Source organism: Phasianus colchicus, chromosome 31 (assembly GCF_987193195.1).
Source record: "Phasianus colchicus chromosome 31, bPhaCol1.hap1.1, whole genome shotgun sequence".
Classification (NCBI taxonomy): domain Eukaryota; kingdom Metazoa; phylum Chordata; class Aves; order Galliformes; family Phasianidae; genus Phasianus; species Phasianus colchicus.
The window spans coordinates 958843-981856 of NC_143466.1; the positions used below are offsets into that span (position 1 = coordinate 958843).

At 50.7% G+C, this 23014-nt stretch overlaps 2 protein-coding genes across 25 annotated transcripts; one reads left to right on the forward strand and one right to left on the reverse strand.

Moving 5' to 3' along the window:
* Window positions 1–185: 185 nt before the first annotated feature.
* LOC116240045 (uncharacterized) lies at window positions 186–22957 on the reverse strand. 24 transcript variants are annotated; one of them, XM_090127473.1, is made up of 11 exons: window positions 18183–18296; window positions 14634–15171; window positions 6255–12043; window positions 5862–5906; window positions 5387–5680; window positions 4580–4603; window positions 4287–4382; window positions 4189–4213; window positions 3831–3886; window positions 3127–3158; window positions 2874–3012 (listed from the first exon to the last, which is right to left on the reverse strand). In XM_090127473.1, the coding sequence occupies exons 3-11, from the start codon at window positions 6322–6324 to the stop codon at window positions 2995–2997; spliced, it is 660 nt and encodes a 219-aa protein (XP_089983599.1). In that variant the 5' UTR covers window positions 6325–12043; window positions 14634–15171; window positions 18183–18296; the 3' UTR covers window positions 2874–2994. The 24 variants fall into 24 exon arrangements, 21 of the variants coding, with proteins under 21 accessions (XP_089983586.1, XP_089983585.1, XP_089983601.1 ...); XM_090127477.1 differs by having other exon boundaries at window positions 4287–4310; window positions 4565–4603; XM_090127471.1 differs by having other exon boundaries at window positions 4565–4603.
* Window positions 15612–21210, forward strand: DHDH (dihydrodiol dehydrogenase). The gene is made up of 7 exons (XM_031610332.2): window positions 15612–16121; window positions 16223–16334; window positions 18148–18311; window positions 19254–19509; window positions 20051–20175; window positions 20630–20780; window positions 21074–21210. The coding sequence occupies exons 1-7, from the start codon at window positions 15987–15989 to the stop codon at window positions 21184–21186; spliced, it is 1056 nt and encodes a 351-aa protein (XP_031466192.2). The 5' UTR covers window positions 15612–15986; the 3' UTR covers window positions 21187–21210.
* Window positions 22958–23014: the final 57 nt, after the last annotated feature.

Here is a 23014-nt window from a genome sequence, read left to right on the forward strand (position 1 = left end):
TGTGAGCAGGATGCAGATGGTCACAGGTCTGCGCACTGACCTTATCACCTGTCCTGTGGTATTTCTGCAGCCGACAGAGAGTTACCCACAGCGAGAGACTGTGATGCAGCCCATGATGCATCTGTTGTTTCTGTAGAGCCTCAGATTTTATTTGGGACGTCAGACACCTCAACATGGTCTGCGTTTCCTGTTTCTTGAAGGGAGAAAACTTCTCCTTCTCCCTCTTTTTTCCACATCTTCTTGCAGATCATGGCCTCATTTTGCATCCAGAGTCTCTTTGGGTCAGCTCACCTCCTTGCTCTGTCTTCTTCCAACCTCCTGACCATCTCCAGTCTATCACAGAGTCATAAAAGAGAATGGTTTGATTTGGAAGGGACTTAAAGATAATACAGTTAACCACAGAATCCTATGGCCCCATCCAACCCATCCTTGAGCACCTCCAGAGATGAGGCATGCACTGCTTCTCTGGGCAGCCTGTGCCAGTGCCTCAACAACCTCTGAATCACTAATATCCTCCTGATAACTAACCTTAATCACTCTGCCTTTAGTGGAAACCTTTCTCTTTATCCTATCACTATCAAGTTGTGCAATCAGTTGCTGTTCATCTGTTTACAAGCTCCCTTTAAATACAGCCTCCCCATGTCAGGCGGGATTTCTCTTTTGTACTTTCCCCATCTTGCCTCTGTGCCCTTGCTCCTTTGACTCCATTCTCAGCCCCAACTTACTCTTTAGGCAGTATCTCAGTAGTGAGAAGCCCAGGAGAAACCCAATGCCTTCAGTGCTGCTACACTCTCCTCAACATCTTCAGAGCTTCACCAGCTGAATGATTGTTTGCACTCAGTATTACAGTTGCTGTCACTACAAGCAGTTATCCCTTCATTTGCAGTCTGTGCAGGAAAATGAATCTGTGCCTCTCCCCACACCTCTGTTGGAAACTCAGCCACTGGGAGCTCTGGCCCTGCATCAGCCCGTGGAGATGATCAACAGAGGGCCAGACACAATCTGTAGACCCACAGAACGTTGCCATGTGCTGAGAACTCACTCTGTGGTGAGCGACGAACCTCCTGCACGCTCAGAATCAGCCTGTGCTATTTTTGTATCCCTCTTTCTTAGTACTCTTATTTAGTGAACCTGCCTACCTAACCTGCAAGACATACAGTTTCACACAGTGCCTAGAATTCTCGGTTTCTGAGTCTTTTCAGTCTCCTGGATGGACTCTGCAGCTTGTGTCAATTTTTGATCAATCAGTAGAACATAAAATTGCAACACAGACTTTACATAAACGGATGTGAGTCACTTGCTCAGTGCAAAGATGCTGCTGGAGATGATGGTGCCCGTGAACAGCACGGTGACATGGGATGGAGATGGTTGGTTATAATAACTGTCCTGCCAGGGGGCAGGAGTATCATATACATATATATCAGAGTCACACCTGCCCCAAATCGTGGGACCTCCGGGCACCTTTCATGGTTTTGTCTCCAATACCTTCTTGTATGATCTCTGAGCAATGATCCAGTGGTTGGGTATGCATTAGGAAACAAGAAGCAATTTATTTCACAGACAGTAGCAAAGATTTTTTTAAACATCTGCCTACTTCTTTACCTTTGTGTACATTGGCTTTTCAACTTATGCATCACGCAGTGGAAACATTCCATCTATCCGAGATACATTCGTGCAATATAGCTTCTTCACTCACCTACCTCAGCTCAGGTCACAGAGGTTACTTATTTTTCCTCATTAGACACAGGAGGGCTTGAGTGTGATAAGCCCTGATGCACACATCTGTGAATATACAGGGCTTCTCTGGCCATGTGTGGACAAATTTCAATGTCATTTTGAGGAATTGGAGATCTGCATAGAAATCGTGCAACTGCCATGAGATTGTCCAAGAGATGAGGAAACCTGAAAACTATATGGGGCCTTTTACAAACAAACACACAGCTTTCAAAGTGTTCCCAAAGAATGGGACCCCTGGGAGGTGTGCAGCCCACTGCTGGGTTTGCTTTCATTTTCACTTCTGTTCCGCTGTTTAATCAGACAATGACGTGGTGACAGAACAAAGCCAGTCTGTGACACAGAGGCACAGAAGATTTCCTTAGTTTTCCCAGTTGAATCCGATGTACTTCTCTCTGAATGCACCCTGAGAGTGACATTCTGTGCACAGGAGCTGTGACAGAATCCTTGTGCTTGAGGCTCACGGTGGGTACCAAAACACAGCCAGCCTGGCATCTTCAGAGCTTCTTCCACCTGAAGCCACAGCAGAAATGCATAACCACAGCTCATCACCTGATGATTTCTTTGATTCAAAACCGTGGTGAGATTGATGATGTAACGAAGTGCAGTTTGTGTATTTGCATGACATATCTTTCTGTTCCAATTTGGTGTCTCTCTGATATTTTATTGATATTGTAGGCGTTATGTACATAAGCAAGTCATAAATCTTATTTTGCTAGACGTAACATGAGAGGAAACCCCATAAACACAAAGAGCCCCACATTACACCCCAGCAGCCCTCTGCAAGGAAACACAGTGGCTGCAACACAGGCCCGGTGCCCTTGCCACACTGCAGCCTGTAGAGCTCTGCTGTTGGTCATCTGCTTCACAGGGGGCTGGAGGGGAAAGGAAAGCCCACTGATTGCAGCTACAGCCTGCAAGCCCTGCACGAGGAGACTTCAGGTGCACCAGAAGGAGCCATGCACACTGGAGAAGCAGGCAGGAGACAGTTTGCAAAAATAAGAGCAGATGTGGGGCAGCACTTGCTTGCTAGATTGCCTCTTTCCTCTTCAGAATTGTTGGCGAGATTTTCTCCTTCCGCTTTCTTTAAAATATTCAGAAATGTTCTTCCAGCTCCTTAAATAGAACCACTTCTGGAGCTTCTGAGAAGGAACCACGCAATTTTGGCAGCAGCAACAAGGGGCTGCAGTTCTGCACATCAAGGGGAGGTGTTTGCAGAAGTCAGAGAGGAGAGTGTGATCTGTGGCTAGAAAATGTATCTCATGATTTCCCATTTTTCTGCAAGCAAAGAGAACGTAAGACAAGGAGATGCATGAGAAGGTGTACAAACAATAACATCACATGTCTGGGGAACATATCACTTCAATTCCAGTGGGAAGGGCCCCAACTCACCTTGTCTCTTTGAAAGTGGACAATGCTGGCATCTGTGCGGGAAAAAAAACACACCATGAATGCTCAGTACCAATGGGAATATGGGAAGGGGGGCAATATGGGAAGGGGGGAGAACCACCACTTGTTTGGGCAGCAGATCCTGGGTTCTGATCTGACTACCCAACCCCATTCTTCCTGTCTGTGCAGGAAGATATGGAGGAGCAGAGATGATGGGCTTTGGGGCATTTTCCTGTTGTTGGAGGCATTTTCTCTCTTTACATGGCACATCTCAGCCTGCTGCTCTGCAGCAAAATTTGAGCTGCAAACAGAGCAAGGCGCATGTGTGGTGGGGTTACATCCCCTGTCCCCAACCACAGCATCCTCCCTTTGCTGCTGCCTGCACTTGCACAGCCATCTCTGAGATATTTCCGCACCACTGTCTGTGTACGCAGCCACATCCTCCAGTGCAGGGCTGAGCTTTGGGCTGGACTTGAAACAAACACCACAGGGAGGAGAAATGAAGAAGGGAGAACAGCAGAGTCTGAAGTGAGAGATCCACCATGCACATGGGATTTGTCACCACAAGCACCGGGACGAAAGCAGCATGGAGAAATTGTCCCTTGATGAATAGTTTTGTATGCCCCATCAGGAAAGGAACCGGTGGGATGGCAAATGAGAGTTCATGGGAAGGGGATGCCCATGGAAAAGGGGTGCCCAGCACTCACACTGGATTTCTCCGTAGTCGGTGTTTTCCATCTGCTGGCTGGGAACATGCTGCTGCCTGGGGAGGACAGGGAAATGGATTTGGGGTGTGTGTTTGCTGGGGAGGGGCCAGAACTGATATTCACTGAATGATGCCTCCTTGCATTGGGCACTGCGTTCGATCCAACCCCATGGCAATCTCTCGTCCACAAGGTGCCCAGGTTCTGTTGGAAATATTCCCATGAGGAAACACTCTCTTCCCCATGAAAACTCCATGAAAATCCCTTATCCTATCTTGGGGAACCCACAGACCATGCTGCCCTGCACAGAGTCTCAGCTGTACCTAAATCCCCCAGTCCTGACCAGACCATTCCTGCTCACCTTCGGCATCTCTCCCTGCAGGCACCTGCAAGAAGAAGTGTCCCACATCAGAGCTGTGACAACCTCATGGATCCCTCTCGCTTCCCACAAGCCCTCACCTTTCTTGATGGTCCAGAAGGTCGCTGCAGAAAGGAGGAGGGTGACAGTCACCAATACCACTGCAGTGACTGTGGAGGCCTGCTGGTTGTTGGGGTCTGGGGACAGAGTGCAGGGATGGGGACAGAGAGCTTGGGGTTGATGGAGTGTGGAGGAGTCCAAGGGGGGTGATGTGGACGTTGGGGTGTGCTGGGGATGTAATGACAGGATGGGGACAAAGGAGAGTGAAGGGGAAGATTGGAATGGATGGGGACAGCAGGAATAGAGGGGAAAGCCTCACCAGCAGTTGCTGTACCTTCCACGGAGCTGGACACATTGCCTGTTGAGACAAATGGATGGGCTGAGTATCCCCTGAACTCTCACCTCTGCATGAACACGGCTCCTGAGTGCACTGGTACGGGGCACGGCTGGCAGCCATGGGCAGGAGTCCACTGAGCCAGCTCTGCCCCTGAGACACGTGGAATGACGTGGGTTCTCTCCTACATGGCCATCGATTACTGAAACTGGTGGACTAAGACATGCGTGGCAGAGACGCAGCTGTGCACTGTATGATACTGCAGCATGACTCTCTTCTTTCCTAGACCTCAGGGATAAGAAAGAACTAGCATGTTTCTGTCTAGACGGGATGACACCATCCCACTTGCAAGACTGCGCCGTGCATTTCCCCTCCTGACACCATCTCAAGGCTCTTTTTGGTGGCTTTGTTGCAGCTGGAGACTCCCCGATCCCAAAGCACACTGACATATGTCCATGCCCACACTGTGGCCACAGCATCATCTTCTTCCTGAGTAGGAACTCACACAGTAAGGAACAATCTCACTCCTGGAAATCACTCCAATTTCCCTTCCATACACTCATGAAGATATTGCAATAATCCTTGAAGCATCCTTACCCAGGCTTTAAAGGCTCCATGGCCACCCCCTATCTTTTCTTTCTCTTCCTGGGCACTGCAGACCCCCACTTCTGTAGCACGGGATGGAGACTGGGTGACCCTTACAGAGCACTCCTTTCTCTATAGCATCTCTTGCTGCACATGGGACATCCATGTGATGTTCACTTCCACCGTACCCTGCATCCCCACCACCCTGGTGTCATGTCCCACCTGTGACATGCAGGTCCCGGGGGGCACTGAGGACAGAGCTCCTCAGCCAGTTTTTCTCATTCCTCTGCTCGTACAAACACTTGTATGTCCCGCTGCTTCCCTCAGTGATGCTCAGCAGCATGGAGTAGATGACCGTGTTCTGTTTGGCTTTCATGCTGCGCACCTTCAACCCATCCTTGCAGAAGACAATTCGGGTAGCAGGAAACTGTTTCTGGAGAACACATTGAGCCAGGACAACGTCCCCTTCCTGAGCTCTTGAACTGTTAAGGAACAGGACTGGAGCCTGGAGAGTACCTGGAGAGATGGCACAGGGATTCCACCAGCATCAGTAGTTGAAAAACACCTTGTATCCCAAGGCACAGACAAACAGCACTCCTTTGCTGGACACTGGGAATTCATTGGGAAAGATTCCTTTCTCTCTTCCCATCTCCTCCCCCACGATGTCTTCATTTTCGGGACCCATTCTCACACTCACCACCAGCCCTGGAGCTGCAGATGTCTTGCTTGCACACACCAGTACCTGCACCATGGGACGGAGAGGGTTTTGTTTAGAGTGACAATTTCCTGCTCACACACATGTTCCTGCCCATGTCCCCATTGTGGAGTAGGAATAATCTCATCTGTGTTTTTGCATACTGCATCTCCTCCATCTCCTTCTCAGCATACCCAAGGCCGGTTCAGATGTGTTTCCAGTTCCAGATGCAGTCTCCTCAAATTCAAATTCAGACAGCCTTCCTAATTCTCAATTTTTTTCGTACATGCCTACCCATGTTCCTACTCATCACACACAGCACCATCCCAAGATTTTTACTGGTGGTTTTCCTGCTCCAGACAGGATTCCCTGCTCCCCACAGCATCCCCAACTCACCAAGCACCACCAGCAGCAGGAGGGCAGGGACACGAGGACACGGCATGGCCCATCCTGCCTGCACCCACATCTTTTGGCGATCTCTTCTCCTAGAGCCTGCTTTGCAGTGAGCTAGGTGCAGATGGTCACAGGTTTGTGTTGTGAGCCTTGGACCCGTCCTGTGGTGCTTCTGCAGCTGATGGAGAGTTATTCACAGTGAGAGGCTGCGATGCAGCCCATGATGCATCTGTTGCGTCAGCAGAGACACCGCTTTTATTTCAGGACGTGTAGAGACCGCAGCATGGTCCGCGTTTCCTGTTTCCTGAAGGGAGGAAACTTCTCCCTTCTCCCTCTTTTTTTCCACATCTCCTTGCAGATCATGGCCTCATTCTGCATCCAGTGTCCCTTTGGTCTCTTTGGGTCAGCTCTGTTCCTTGCTTTGTCTTTTCCCAACCTCCTGACCATCCCCAGTCTACCACAGAGTCATAAAAGAAAACGGTTTGATTTGGAAGGGACCTTAAAGATAATACAGTTATCTATACCATAGAATCATGGAATCCTACGGCCCCATCCAACCCATCCTTGAGCACCTCCTGGGATGGTGCATGCACTGCTTCTCTGGGTAGCCTGTGCCAGTGCCTCAACACCCAATGAATCAAGAATTTCTTCCTAGCATCTGACTTTAAACTCCCTGCTTCTATTTTAAAACCTTTCTCTTTGTCCTGTCACTGTCAAACTCTGTAACTGTCAAACTCTGTAATCAATCACTGTCCATCTTTTTTACAAGGTCCCTTTAAATTCAATCTCTCTGTGCCAGGCAGGGCATCTCTAATGTGCTTTCCACATGTACCCACTGCTCCTTTACTTTTCAGACTGCATTCTCAGCCCAATCTCACACTCCAGGGAGCATCCCAGCAGTGTAAAGCCTGGAAGCAACAAAATGCCTTGAGTGCTACTACACACTCTCCATCACCTGCAGAACTCCAACAGCAGAAAACTTCTTTGCACTCACTGTCACTGCTGTTGTCACCACAAGGAAATGTCATTGCAGTTACATTCCTTGCAGTAAAAGTCAACCAGTGCCTCTCCCCACTCCTCTGTCCCACAAAACATTTTCTCTGGGCTCACAATTGGGAACGTGTCCCTGCTTGGATGTAGGGCTGAGAGTGAAGTCAAGGGGCAGAGCAGGACCATGGCTGCAGTTCTGCTGTCTGCATTGAGAATGGAGGAACTCAGCCACTGGGAGCTCTGGCCCTGCATCAGCCTGTGGAGATCTGGAGACCCACAAAACATTACCATGTGTTGAGAACTCACTCTGTGGTGAGCTATGAACAGCCTGAGTGCTCAAAATCAGCCTGTGCTATTTTTGCATCTCTTTTCTTAGCGCTCTTTGGTCTGGCCAGACTACAGCTTCGTGCACACAGTAACGCCTCGTCTGTTTAGAAATGAGAACTTTCCTCCCACACAAGATTCACCCGACCGCTCCTTCAGAAAGACGATGCTTTGCTTGTGTGGAGCTGGGCTTGAAGCAGCATTTGAAAGAGCAGCAGCTGCACATCTCCAGTCTGAGGGACCAAAAGCATCGAGGTGTGTGAGTGCAGAGGGCTGATGAGCTGCAAACATCACCTCTTTGCACGGCATGACCGCAGTTGCTTTGCTCTGGGCTGGACGATGAAGACAGGATGAGTGTTTCCACTCAGCTTGGGAAGGGCTTGAGATCTGTGGGGCAGGATTCCCCTCATGTTTGTCCATCTTCCAGCTGGTTTGTGATGAAAGGTGCTGTAAGGTGCCTGGTAGCAGCATTGAGTGTGCCCTCAATCTTCAGGCAGAATTCCACTGCACTGAGTCCACTAGCTCAGGGCAGTTATTGCATGGCACGGATGAACAGACAGCAAAGGCAAAGGTTTGGATTGTGTCATGGCCAAACTGTGGTCCAGACACCTGCAATGAAACTCATAAGCAGTTTGGGAGTCAATTATTAAAAATGCTCTTGATGTTTTGTACCTTCTGCTAATGCAGAGAGCTCCTATCTGGTGATTATCTTGCACCGAGTCTTTAGAGCACTCTCTGAAGTGCTGCCATATTTGATGTGCTTTATCTCAAGGCAAGATGAATTATTAATCTCTTTATCAATCTGAGTCCAGAGGTAAGGAATGTTAATGGTTACAAGTGTTAATGTGTCTTTTGAGATCTTCTTTACTAGACTTGCCTACATTATCTAAGAGCCTTACAGTTTCACACAGTGTCTAGAATTCTCTGATGCTGAGGCTCTTCAGCCACCTGGATGGATTCTGCAGTGTGGGTCAAATTTTGATCAATCAGCAGAATACATAATCACAACATAGACTCAGACTTAGCATAAAAATACACGAGTCACTTGCTCAGCCCTTGGAAGAAGATGCTGCTGGAGATGATGCTGCCCAAGAACAGCCCGTGACATGGATGGATATACGAGTTCTTGTTGTTTTATCTTAATTGTTTTGCCAGGGGGCAGGAGCAGGGGATAAATGTCACACCTGCCCCAATTTGCAGGGACCTCAGGGCACCTTTCATGGTTTTGTATCCCTTCTTGAATGACCTCTGAGCAATGATTCACTGGTTGGGTTTGTATTCAGAAATAAGAAGTGATTTATTTCACAGTCAGTAGTAAGGATTTTTTTGACCATATGCTCACTTCTTTCCATTTGTGTCCTTTGTCTTTTGCCCTTGTGCCTCACATGCTGGAAATATTCCATCTTTCCAAGGTCCATCCAGGTAATACAGACACTTAACTGAATAAATACCTGTTTACCACAGAGGTACTCCTTTGTCCCCATTAGATGCAGGAGCGTTTAAGTCTGATAAGACCTGATGCAGACAGCTGTGAATATTTAAGATTTCTACACCCCTGTGTGAACAAATTTCAATGTCATTTTGAGGCATTTAAGATCCACATAGAAATCCTGCAACTGCCATGAGATTGTCCAAGAGATAAGGAAACCCAAAGACCATGCAGAGCCCTTGAGAACCAAAAACACAGCCTGCAAAGTCTACAGAATCAGACCCTAGGGTGTGTGCAGCCCACTGCTGGCTTTGCTTTCAATTTCACTTTTGTTCTGCTGTTTAATCAGTTGCTGACTTCTGGTTCTACTAGAAGAAACATCAGTCTTAATTTAAACATCCACAAGAGTCATGGTTAAAGAATTCCTGTGTTGTTACCTACTTTGCATGACCAGCTCTCATTTTTTAACTATTTCTGGCTTTAATTAATGTACATTGCTATGAGATTCTAGCTAGCATGTCCTTTCTAAGCCAAAAATCTGAACTTCAAATATCTTGCACATTGCTGAGTCACTAAATTTATGCATGTATTCTGCACCTGGATCTTAATGCAAATATTATGAAAATAAGTAAAACAAAAAGCATTTTTTTGAGAGGGAGAAACTGATATTCCTTATCACCTGTCATTTGGTGTCTCACTGACTGCACCTATTACTACTAGCTGTCACTGTGGCAGGAGAAAGGAATGTATTTATAAGGACAGGTGGCTGAATAGTGCTGGGCTTTTAAGAGAGCAAAGTACTCCTCTCGCTCAAATGTCAAACATTTTGAGGAATATAAAATCCAGTAAAACCATTAGTTGTAGTGTTTTCTCATCCATCTTATGGGACTCTTCCTTCTTACATTCACCATAATTGCCTATGACATGAACTGCGTTTGTTCCTAATAACTGCAATATAAATGAAGAATAACACAAGAAAGATGAGCTGGAGAACAAATTAGAGGAACAAACGTGGCAATATGTTGAAGAGATACAAAAGGAAATTACACGAACAGAAAGTGAAACCCCGTATCAAGAATGTTCCTAGTATGTTCTGAGGTGTTTCAGGCTTAAAAGAAATTGGGAAAAAAATAAAGGAGATTGTAGACGGTGTGGTTACAGATAATGGGACACAACAATCAACTGGTCGTTGTGTTCAGCATTTAAAAAGTGCCTCCACCATCACTACTTCTATGCACGTCAATTAAAAGGGCTCCACAAATTAACTCCTCGTTACGAAGAGGTGGGCAGATATTGACAATAAATAAACACCAAATAAACAACCTGTCTCTAAATTCTGGTCCTAGATTTGTTAGACTTGCACCCGAATCTGGTAGTTGTAATACTGTTCCCTAGATGATCCAGTTTTGCTTTTGCATAAAGCAAGGAGGAAGAAAGCAAAGACGGAAGAAACATCTCCAGGTCTCACGGAGCAGAAGGAATGTGAGCTGCTCCATCCTGAACATTGCACTGGTTCAGCAGGTTCCCAGCTGCAAGCAATTAGCTCCTGCCTAACAGACACAAAACTTTCTAAGCATAAATCAAGTCCCAGTGTCCATGTCACCATCAGAATGTGGCCACACACACTGAGATGCCCCGTGTTCACATGGAAGGGACAGTAAGCTGCTTTCTTGGAGGGGAAAAAAAAAAAGAAAAATCATGTTTGAGTTATTGTTCATAAGAAAATAACCGGGGAATAAGCATTAACCAGCAGCATGCAGCCTTGGTTCTCTTGGTTCAGAGTCTGAAACTCAATAAAATTGTGTTGGTCGGTTTCTTTTTCACTCGAGTGTAACACGTATCTCTTCACTGCATGCCAGGAATTTGGAGGGTACTGCCGTCCTTTTTTTCACATCTGATTCATGTTTATGAACTCCTACAGGAGAGTGGAGTGACAGTGAGCTTTCCTCCCTGTTTCTCACATTGTGAGGATCAGTGGGACCCATGGCCAAGCACAGGAATGACTGTAGTGGTGACTGAGACCAATAAACCTGTATTACAGCATAGATTCACGGGCCAAACCTGAGTTTCAGTGGAGCTCCTAGATGCTAACAGGAGCTGCAGAGGCTCAAAAAGTGTTGGTGGGTATGTGGGTGGAGGCTCCAGCCTTGACAATTTGCTCATTCCTCAGTTTCATCAACTGTGCAAGATTTGGGCCCATCCCCACTTGGCTCTCCAGAACATGCAGTATATTTAAGCACTCCCTTGGTACAGGAATTCATACAAAAGGCAAAGAAATAGCAGGCAGGGTTTTCCCGATCTTTAGCTACATTCTGTTAGAGGAGAGGGTAGGATGGGGGCTGTGTGACAAATAGGCTCCACTGCTGCACTGGCATATGTCTTGTTTAGGTGTACACAATAAACCTCAACGTTACAACTCCTTGACCTGGAAAACTCACGAAGATTAGAACACCAGGTGGGTGCTCATTGAGAATAGCACACCAGGTAGGTGCTGATAAAGAGCAGAACACCAGGTGGGTGATGACAACCATGACCACAAATAGAAGGGGCACAGACCAGGGACACTCGATCTGCTGAAATCCTTTGTCACAACCCAAGGAGGAGTTCTGTCACTGGTTGTAAATGAGTCTGGGGTCCAGGTGGTCGTCTTGCCTCCTCCAATATGATTGGGGTATGACTTTCCCCATGTGCAAGACCAGTGGTTTGGAGGGGCTGTAGATGGTCTCACTCTCTCCCTGCCCAAACAACTGCAAGTTAACCGTGTATGCAGACATACTTCAGGAGATTTCTTTCTCCCCCACTAAGCTCCCACTGTTACTCAACAGATCATCATAGTTTTAAAAGATGAGATGCACTGGAGAGATGTTACCTCAACTTCAGTAGGCCTCTCCTCTGACTGCTCCTTGTTTTCTCATCGCGGTGATCTCATTTCACTCTTCTAGGCAGCATTTGGGACATTAGCCTTCTTGCTTCTCAGTCTCTTACAGCACCCCACAACAATTAATACAGTCAGAGTTAACAGGGGTCTTGATTGCTCCTTCTCATGTACCTGTGTACGTAGATACAGAGAATTCAAGGATGAGAAGGATGGGATTTTCCACTGAGTATAAAATTTCAGTGGTGCTTTGAGAATGAGAAGTACTTGTCCTATAGTCAGCAGATCAGCTAAGACTGGTTTTCCCCGTCTTCATGCTTAATTAACTAATTTGAATCCATAAGTCAAACACAGAGAGTTTTTAGTCATTGCTCCTAAAGGTGCACTCCTTTCATCCCAAAGATTTGCATTTACTTAAGCTAAATGTGTGGAATGTGAGAAAACTGAACCTATCCTGGTACAAAGAAGAGCTGAATGGAACGCACAAACTACAAATGGCTTCAATCACAGGAACTAGGACAGATAGGCAGGGTCTCATCCAACCCAGCCTTGAGCACCTCCAGGGATGGGATACCACAACCTCTCTGGGCAGCCTGTACCAGCACCTCACCACCCTCTGAGTAAAGAATTTCCTCCTAACATACAACCTTAACCTCTCCTCTTAGTTTAAAACTGTTCCCTGTTGTCTCCTCAGACCATATAATCAGTCGCTCTTCATCTTGTTTATAGTTTCCCTCTAAATACAGCCTCTTGATGCCAGACAGGGCGTTGTTCTGCATTTTTCCCCCGTGCCCTTGCCCCATTTGACTCCATTCTCAGACTCATCTCATCCTTCGGGGTGCACCCCAGTACTGAGAAGCAATCCAGTGCCACCAGTGCTGGAACACCACTAGCAGAAAGCTTCTTTCCACTTTATATTACTTTTGCCATCACCACAAGGAAGCTTAACTTATTTTAAATTCTGCACAGAAAAAAAATGACAATGGTAAAGCTGTGCCTCTCCACACTCCCCTGTCCCACAGGACAGTTTCTGCAGGAGCACAACATGACCAAAGTTTCAGTAAAAATAAAACAGAAACGAAGAAGCTGTGCGTTTCCATTCCCTTTTTTCTTCATAAAGGTTTTGACTGGGACTGGGATCCAGGCAGAAGGAGGAGAACAGATCTGTTGAATGAATAGCTGTGTGGATGGTATTGAGCTCAGGGCTTTGAGTTCTATGATCTAGAACATCCAACCTTCTACACTGAGTGAAGAGGAATTGTCATGGGCCATAGATCACTCCAAAAGTAATGCCTCCTATTTATTCCCTTGGAAACTACAACAATGAGCACAGTAACTCTGCTTGACAGAGCAAATTCTCAGCTACAAAACAATATTTTTCATCAGTCATCGCGTTCAGCTATGCATTTCCACCAGCAATGAACAAGAGGCTGTATGCCATGGTTGCCAAAACCTGCACCAGCAGAACTGGCAAAATGCACCACTGTGCTCACATCCACTGCTGGGTCTCCAGTAACATTCAGCAAGCGAGGGACATTTCTCTCTGTTAACAGAGGTCTGATAAAATTCTAGCAAAAAGACATGACCAAATATTTGAGTTGAATATCCAATTGCACGTTCCACCTGAAAACTTGCAGGTCATGTATTTATATCAACTGAAAATGCAGTTGCAAATGTAAATCTTTTTTTCAATTTTGAAGACTAATCTCAAATTCCTGTATCAAAACAGAAAGCACGGATGCATATTTTTCCACGCCAGACTGTGTTCAATCAATGCATCAAAATGCATTTGCCATTAACTTGGTTTGGTGCTGCACTGTGCTCTCCCCACGCTGTGGTTTCAGCTCAGACAGTGCCTGTCATCTGTGCACAGATGAGTGGTTGAGACACTGGCCGTGGGTTGGAAGTGCCTGCCTGGTGATGTACACAGAATGCAGAGTAAGCAGGAGGAGGTGGAAATCCTGCTGCAATTAGGAAATGATGACCTAATTGCTAACGCAGAAGCGTGTCGGGATGACTCACGCAACTGGAATACAATGATTGAGGGCTCCAAGCCTTTCAGAAGGGATAGGCCAGGTAGGGGGGGTGGGGAATTGCCCTCCGTGTTAAAAAGTGGATAGACTGAGAATAGCTAGGGATGTGAAAAACAACAAGAAGGGATTCTACAGGCACACTGGTCAGCAGAGACAGGCAAAGGAGAGTGTACCCCTCTGACAGGTGAGAAGGGAGAAGTGACTAAAGCAGACACGGAGAAGGCTGAAGTAGACAGTGAGCTCGTTGCCTCGGTCTTCACCAGGTTCCTACACCTCTCATGTACCTGAAATACTGGGCAGGGGTCATAGGAGTGAAACACCCCCCACTGTAAGCACACAGCAAGTTGGAGACTGCCTCATGAGGCTGGATGATATACATCCCAGGGTTCTGCAGGAGCGGGGTGATGTGGGGGCTGAGCCACTCTCCATCGTATTTGAAAAGCTGTGGCTGTCAGATGAAGTCTCTGGTGACTGGGAGAAGGGAAACATCACTCTCAGTTTTAAGGAAGGGAGAAAGGAAGACGTGGGGAACTACAGGACGATAAGCTGCACCCCTGAGCCTGGGATATCATGGAACAGATCCTCCTGGAAGAGATGTTAAAGCACATGAAGAGATATTAAAGTGAGTGATCCGAGCCAGTCAGGGAAGGCCATGCCTGACCAATCCAATGGCCTTCTATGATGGAGTGACAGCATCAGTGGACAAAGGGAAAGCAACTGATGTCATCTACCTGAACTTGTGCAAGGCCTCCGATGTGGTTCTGCAGCACATCCTCACCTCTGAATTGGAGAGGGACAGATAAGGAATTGGTTGGATGGTTGCCGCCAGAGGGCTGTGGTCAATGGCTCTGTGTCCAGGTGGAGGTCAGCAATAAGTGGTGTTCCCCAGGGGTCCATCTCGGGTCTGGCACTCCTGAGCATGTTTACCAGTGACAGAGATGATGAGATTGAGTACATCCACAGCAGTTTGCTGATGGCAACAAGCTGAGTGGTGCAGGTGACACAATAAAAGGAAGGGTTGCCATCCAAAGGGACCTGGACAGGCTCAGAAAGTGGATCCATGTGAACCTCAGAGAGTTGCTCTTGGGTTGGGGCAATCCCAGATATGTGTACAGAGAAAAACTCCTTGTGACCATCCCACAGGTAAAGAGGAATACATGAGAGGACCTCATGTGGCATTTAATGATTCAGTTTAGGCAATCAAATTCAGCCCACTGATGTAGAAGGAATCAGGTAAAGGTGAGACAGGAAGGAGAGCAGCATTTGCTTCTGGGAGAAGAAATGTGACATTCCATGAGTTATTGCCAGACCTGGAGAGCAACCCCTGGAATCTGAACGTGGGAATGCCTCTGTGCTTCCATCATCACCCAGGACACCATCAGGACCCTGCTGGGACCCTCCCCCAAATAATGGGGAACTCCCTAGGACCCCCTCATTGAAAGGGAATCCCCCATTGGTGGGGAATCCCCCCACTGAAAGGAAATCCCCCATTGAGGGGGAACTCCCCCACACATCTCAGGGATATAGGGTGGGGTCAGAGAGGGGCTGAGCTGCCCCCACTGCTACTTATTGTATTTATTTGTTAACCTCATCAGTAAAAGCCACAGTTTTCACCGCATTTTGTTGCCTGTTCCTTTGGGGAGGGGGGGGGGAGAGGGAAACCCAAACCCTTTGGTTCCCCCTATCGACGAGGAGGGGCAGAGTGTTGGCCACGCCCCCTCCTCCTCATCAGCATACAGGCTCCATCCACATCTTTCCAAAACAACCCCCACTCCTGGGACAGCTCTTTGGTTCCCCGCCCTCTGACACCCCCCCCTCCAGCACCCATTGGGTTTCCACCACCACCCAACCCCAGGGGGCCCCAATCAGGTGTTGCTCCACCCCCCCCCTCCCGCACCGACAGGGCTGTCCTGGGTGAGAGGGGAGTGTTGCGTGACCCCCCCCCCCCCCAGAACTGCTGAAAGCCACCAGGATCCCATTGAACACCATTAGGATCCTACTGGACACCATCTGGAGCAACACCCCAGGATCCAGACAGACACCCCCGCATACCACCACTGGAACACCCCTCCCCCCAAGAAACCATGGAGACTGTGACCCCCCAGGAGCCCTCAGGTACCACCTGTCCCCCCCCGACCCGCTGGGGCATCTGTTCAGCTGGCAAAATCAGCCACGACTTCCTGGTGGCCCTACGCACGCTGCCCGCCGAGGAGCACCTGGTGGGTAGAGGGGGGGAACCTGGGTTTGGGAAGGGGGGGGGGGTCACCCCATTGGACCCCCTCCATCATCCCCTGTCCCTTCTTCCCTCCCCGCCCCCCAGGCTGTGGCTGTAGCAGCACGAGAGTTGTCCCGTGCCCAGCAGTACGCACAGCTGCACAGGGTGGCACGTGCCTATGGGAGCTACGAGGAGCTGGCGAGAGACCCCGAAGTGGGTGAGTGGGGTTGGGGGGGCGGGGGGGGAAACCCTATGGGGACAGAGGGGTCACCGCCTCACGGGACTGTGGGATGCTCCATAAGGAGGCTGGGACGCCCATGGAATCATTGGGATTTGTGGGGACATCGTGCTGTCCCCTCGTGTCCCCCACTGTCACCAGATGTGGTGTGTGTGGGGTGAGGAGGGTCCTCCTGTCCCCACTGGAGTTCCTAGACCCCAGTGGGGTCTCTCTGTCCCCAGTGGTTCTCATTGACCTTACTGGTGTCTCTCTGTTCCCAGTAGTAGGGTTTCACTGTCCCCAGTGGGGTGACATTGTCCCCAGTAGGATCTTACTGTCCCCACTGGTGTCCCTTTGCCCCCACTGGTGCCTCACTGCCCCACTGAGATCATCCTCTCCCCCAAGGTGTCCCCTTGCCCCCAGCGGGGTCCCACTGTCCCCAGTAGGGTCTCCCTCTCCTCACTGGTGTCCCTTCACCCTCTACTGATGTCTCATTGTCCCCAGTAGGGTCTTACTGTCCCCAATAGGGTCTTATTGTCCCCACTGGGGTCTCCCTCTCCTCACTGGTATCCCCTTGCCCATACTGGTGTCTCACTGTCCCCAATAGGGTCTCACTGTCCCCAGTGGGGTTTCCCTCCCCTCACTGCTGTCCCCTTGCCCATACCACTGTCTCCCTGCCCCAATAGGGTCTCGTTGATCCCACTGGGTTCACATTGTCCTCTCTGGTGTCTCCCTGCCCCAGTAGGGTCTCACTGTCCTCACTGGGGTCTCCCTCTCCTCACTGGTGTCCCCTTGCCCATACTGGTGTCTCACTGTCCCCAGTGGGGTCTCATTGTCCCCACTGGGGTCTCACTGTCTCCAGTAGGGTCTCCCTCTCCTCACTGGTGTCCCTTCACCCTCTACTGATGTCTCATTGTCCCCAGTAGGGTCTTACTGTCCCCAATAGGGTCTTATTGTCCCCACTGGGGTCTCCCTCTCCTTACTGGTGTTCCCTTGCCCATACTGGTATCTCACTGTCCCCAGTTGGGTCTCATTGATCCCTCTGGGGTCTCACTGTCCTCACTGGTGTCTCCCTGCCCCAATAGGGTCTCACTGTCCTCATTGGGGTCTTCCTCTCCTCACTGGTGTCCCCTTGCCCCCAGTGGGGTTTCACTGTCCCCAGCAGGGTCTCATTGTCCCCATTGGGGTCTCATTATCCCCACTGGGGTCTCCCTCTCCTCACTGGTGTCCCTTCACCCTCTACTGATGTCTCACTGTCCCCAGTAGGGTCTCATTGTCCCCAGTAGGGTCTCTATCCCCAGTAGCTCCCATTGTCCTCACCGGTGTCCCTTCGCCCCCTACTGGTATCTCCCTGTCTCCACTGGGATCTCCCTGTCTTCACTGGTGTCCCTTTGCCCCCACTGGTGTCTCTCTGTCCCCAGTAGGGTCTCTCTGTCCCCATTGGTATCCCACTGCCCCCACTGTTGTGTCCCTGTCCCCAGTAGGGTCTCATTGTCCCCAGTGGGGTCTCCCTGTCTCCAGTGGGTCCTTCTGTCCCCAGTGGTAACTCACTGTCATCACGGGCATCCCCTCGGCCCCACATTGTCCCCATTGGTGTCTCTTTGTCCCCATTGGGATCTCATTATCCCCATTGGGATCTCACTGCCCCCAGCACTGTCCCCTGTCCAAATGAGGTCTCTTTCCCCACTGCTATCTCATTGCCCCCAACGGGTCCCCTGTCCCCAGTGAGTTCTCCTCATCCCCAGTGGGGTCTCATTCTCCCTAACGGGTTTCTCCTTGTCCCCACTGCTGTCTCCCCACCCCCCTACCCCAGACGTGGTGTACGTGGGCACGGTGAACCCGCAGCACCTGCCAGACACCCTCCTCTTCCTGCGGGCACGCAAGGCTGTGCTGGTGGAGAAGCCAATGGGCATCAGTGCCCGTGAGGCCAAGGAGATGGCAGCAGCTGCACGGGAGGCGGGCGTCTTCCTGATGGAGGTGAGCCCTGTGCTGCCAACAACCCTATTAGTTGTGTTCCCAGTAACCCCAGTGCCCCATAACGCCATTCCCAGTACCCCCCAGTCCCTCCCAGCACCCGTAATCCCATTCCCAGCCCCTCCCAGTGCCCACACCTCTCACCCCAGGGTTTCTGAATACATTTCCAGTCTCTCTTAATCCCTTATAGTGTCATTTCCAGTACTTCCAGTCCCTCCCAGTGCCCATCATCCCATTCCCAGTCTCTCCCAGTCCCTTATTATGCCATTTCCTGTGCTCCCAGTCCCTCCCAGTGCCCATACTTCTCCCCAGGGCTTCTGGACTCATTCCTAGTTCTTCCCAGTGCCCATAGTCCCATTTCCAGTGCTTCATAATCCCACTCCCTCCCAGTGCTCCTAGACCCCATAATCCCCCTCCTAGTCCCTTCCAGTTCTCCCAGTCCCCCTTAGTCCTCCCAGTCCTCCCTAACACCATTCCCACTTCTCCCAGTTCCCCATAACCCTACCCAGTCTCTCATAATCCCATTTCCAGTATTCCCAGTTCCTCCCAAAGATCCCAGACCTCACTAACTGCTCATAACCCCACTCCCAGTCCCCCACAATCCCATTCCCAGTGCTCCCAGGGACTGTGCTCCCAGTCCCTTCCAGTCTCATATAACTCCACTCCCAGTGCTCCCTGTGCCCCATAACCCCATTCTTAATGCTCCCAATCCCTCCCAATGATCCCACTCCCTCCTAACTCATAACTCCAATCCCCCAAAAAACATTCCCAGTGCTCCCAGTCCCATATTACTCCACTCCCAGTGCTCCCAGTGCCCCATAACCCCATTCTTAGCACTCCCAGTCCCTCTCAGTTGCTCCCAGTCCCCCATAACCCCATTCCCAGTGCTTCCAGTCCCTCCCAGCACTCCCAGTCCCTCCTAGAACCCCAATTCTTCCTTCCCAGGGCTTCTGGACCCGCTTCTTCCCAGCCTGGAAGCGGCTGAAGGCACTGGTGGATGAGGGGGCTTTGGGGGAGTGCCGGGTGCTGCAGGGGGCTCTGGCTTTTCCCCTGAGGTCCGTGGAGCGGGTGCGGGAACCCAGCCTGGCTGGGGGGGCCCTCCTGGACCTGGGGGGCTACGCGCTGCAGATGGCCAGTGCCTTGTTGGGGAGGGGGTGCCCACCCCTACGGCTACGGGCAGAGGGCTGCCTGCACCCCTCGGGTAAGGGAAGGGTCCTGTGGGGTTGGGGGGGCTCTCATTGGGGTGAACGGGGTCCTCATGGGGTTGTTGGGGAGGCCTGGAGGGGTCTGGGGGGTTTCTATGGGTGGGTTTGGTTTTTTTTGTGGGGTGGGCAGGGAGACCTATGGGCTGCAATAAGGGTGTATGGGGACATTATGGGATCTGGGGGGTCTTATAGGGGTATATGGGATCCCCATAGTGGTTGGGGGGGGGCCACAACTACATAGAGGTGTATGGATTCCCTATGGAGCTTGGGGGGGGGGGAGGGGGAGGTCCTATGGGGGTGTGAGAGGGGGAATTCGTGTTCCTACGGGGATCCAGGGCTCCCATAAGGTTTTGGGGTTCTAAAGGGGTCTACTTGCCCCCATGTGGGGCTGTGGGTGTCCCAGGGTTTCCTTGAGGGGGGGGGGGGGATCTCAGATAGGTTGACCTAAAACCTCCATGCGGGGAATTTGGATGGGGTCACTTTGAGGGCCCCGTTGTCACAAATGGTGTCATTCTGGGGGGATGCGGGGTCCAACAGGGGTGGATGAGACGGTGACGGTGACGCTGCAGTACGAAGGGGGGAAGCAGGCAGCAATGACCGTGTCCATGGATGCAAAGATGCCAGGGGGGGCCGTGCTGGGGGGAACCCGTGGCTGGGTGGAGGTATGGGGGAGTAATGGAGGGGTAATGGAGGTGTGGAGAGGGGTGGGGGGGGTTGGAGTCTGACGGTATGAGGTGGGGAGGATATTGGGGTCACTTTTAAGGGTGGGATATTGGGATACTCTTTCAATAGGGGAGGAGGGATTTGGGGGTCAGCATCTAAAGAGAGGATATTGGGGTCCGATTTTAAGGTGGAAGAGAAATTGGGGTGCACTGTCATGAGAGGGAGGGTTTGGGGGTCTCCTTTTAAGAGAGGGATACTGGGGCCCGTTTTCACGAGGTGGGCATTTGGGATCCTAAGGAATGGGATTGTGTGGGGATTTGGGGGTGGGTGATCATAAAAATATGGGGGGCTTCGTGGTGGAGCACTTTAGTGGAGAGGAATAAAGGGTGGAATTGGGAACCTGGTGCTGGGGGAGGGGAGGGGCAGTCACACTGCTGTTTCCCTCTCCTGCAGATCCCCAGCCACCTGAACTGCCCCACTGAGCTGATCTGGGAGGGCAAGAGAGAGGTTTTCCCCTTGCCCCCCCCCGTGGAACCCCTGAACTTCCCCAACAGCACAGGGCTGCGTTATGAGGCCCAGCACGTGCGGGAGTGCTTGCTGAAAGGTGAGTGGTGATGGGGGATGGGGGGGTTAACAGCAGGGGGTCCTAAATAATGGGGGGGTGGGGGGTCTTAAATGATGGGAGGTCCCTAAAATAATGGCAGGGGCCCCAAAATAACGTGGTGTCCCTACAAATAACACGGGAGGTCCAAATGGGGTGGGAGGTATCGCTAAAAGATGGAGGGGTCTCTAAATGATGGGGGAGGGGGGTCACAAATAATGGGAAAGTCCCAAAACAACAAGGTGGGGAGGCTCATAACGATGAGGGAGTGTCCTGCTGACCTCCTGTCCCTTCAGGGCTGACTGAGAGCCCCGTGATGCCGCTGGCTGAGAGCGAGCTGATCGCCGAGATGATGGATGAGGCACGGCGCCAGGTGGGGGCTGTAGGGCCGGGGGGCACTGTCCCATAACAGACCCCCATCTCCCTGCCTCAGCCCCCTGCAAAATGTGAGCAGAATAAAGCAATCAACCTGCCTTGATGCATGCTATTTTTGAGGGTGGTTTAAGGGTTCTTTTTCTTTTTGGCTATGGAACAACCTATAGAGTGGTTTATGGGGGTGTTCTCCCTCCCACGGTGTTTTATGGGGGTGCCATGTGACACCCCCAATACAAACCAGCCCCCTGACAGCTCAAAGCCATTTATTCACAACAGCAGCCATGACCACAGTCGTTGTATTGGAGCCACCAGGGCTTTGCTGTTGCTCATCTCCAGGCTGGAGGGGAACAGTGAGCCCTGATACTCACCTTACTCCATTGAAAGTGGGCAATGGAGAGAGGCTGTGTCTGCATTTCTGGGCACTCAGAACTACAGCAGAGGTCGTGTTTTCTTGTTCCTTGGGGTCAGCGTCCTCTCTCTGCAAAGTCCTCTGTCACCTTTCCCCCTGCTTTGCCCTTCCTCAGAGCACTTCACCCCATTTTCACCCAGATTGGGCACAAACGACGTTGGGACGCCACCAAGAATGCACAGACATCATCCAAAGTCTCCAGGGATGGAGCTGAGAAAGCAAAACTCCAATGGAATTGCGTCTGCCCTGATACAGCAAAGCCAACAAGAAGTTCCTCTGGGAGCTCATTTGGGGAAAATAAAAGTAGGTTAGGGAATATTGGATCAAATCCAGCGTGGAGAAGTCTATGGGATCATAGGATCCCATAGGAAACTCGAAGAAGGCAGTGCAATCATAAATCACAGAATGGCCAGGGTTGGGAGGGACCTCAAGGATGATGAATCTCCAACTCCCCTGCCACATGCAGGCCCACCAACCTCCACATTTAATACCAGCCCAGGCTGCCCAGGGCCCCATCCAATCTGCCCTTGAACACCTGCAGAGATGGACAGGGCATCCACAGCCTCTCTGGGCAGCCTGTTCCACCACCTCACCACTCTCTCTGTAAAGAATTTCCCCCCGACATCCAACCTGAATCTTCCCTCCCTCAACTTAAAACCATTTCCCCTTGCCCTGCTGTTATCTACCCTTTCAGAGACTTGATTCCCCTCCTGTTTGTAGGCACCTTTTAGGTACTGAAAGGCTGCGATGAGGTCACCCCACAGCCTTCTTTTCTCCAGGCTGAACAAGATGCCATGGGATGCGCCCCATGGGAACTGTGAGGCTGCATTCAGTCACTCTCGAGTGTGGGAGGGAAAACAGACACCTCCAGAGAGCTCAGGGGTCCCCAAAGCACACTGTGGGGGGCTCTTGGGGGCCTGTGGGGCTCCAGTGTCAAACAGGGCGTGCTGGGCAGCCTCAGGAGCCCTCAAGAGCACACCAGACAGCTTTATGTATGCTCTGCAGAGCGTGCTGGATTTGATTAGGGTGCATTGAGACGGCCTGGAGCACACAGAGGCCTCCTTAGGGCGCCCAACGCGGTGCCAACGCCTTGGGAGGGCCTTCGAAGGCCTTTATGGCAGAACAGAAGGCCTCCAGGGCACTGCAGAACGCAATTATGGGCGTACCTCAGCCTCCAAGGCCTTTGTGGCAGAACGGAAAGCCTTCAGGGCACGGCAGAGCTCAATTAAGGATCTACAGGCGTACCTCACGGCTCCACCGGAGCGCTGAGACCCGCAGCTCGCAGCCAGCTTCCCGCCTTCACCCCGCTGCTGCCGCCTCAGCCGCCCGGAAGTGCCCTTGAACGACTTCCGGAACCCGCGCAATGAACAACCGGAAACCACAATCCGGAAGTCGCAATCCGGAAACCGGAAACCGCAAGCCGCAAGCCGAAAGCCGCAAACTGAAAGCCGTA

What these genes read in the sequence shown, in the direction of transcription:
- DHDH (XM_031610332.2), top strand. Translation starts at nt 15,987, where the DNA reads ATGGAGACTGTGACCCCCCAGGAGCCCTCAGGTACCACCTGTCCCCCC. An exon ending in TGCCCGCCGAGGAGCACCTG is followed by an intron (nt 16,122 to 16,222) that starts GTGGGTAGAGGG and finishes CCCGCCCCCCAG; the next exon opens with GCTGTGGCTGTAGCAGCACG. An exon ending in GGGCTGCCTGCACCCCTCGG is followed by an intron (nt 19,510 to 20,050) that starts GTAAGGGAAGGG and finishes GGGGTCCAACAG; the next exon opens with GGGTGGATGAGACGGTGACG.
- LOC116240045 (XM_090127464.1), bottom strand. Translation starts at nt 6,324, where the DNA reads ATGTGGGTGCAGGCAGGATGGGCCATGCCGTGTCCTCGTGTCCCTGCC. An exon ending in GGAAGGTACAGCAACTGCTG is followed by an intron (nt 4,383 to 4,564) that starts GTGAGGCTTTCC and finishes CTCTGTCCCCAG; the next exon opens with ACCCCAACAACCAGCAGGCC. An exon ending in TCCACTTTCAAAGAGACAAG is followed by an intron (nt 3,013 to 3,126) that starts GTGAGTTGGGGC and finishes CTTTGCTTGCAG; the next exon opens with AAAAATGGGAAATCATGAGA.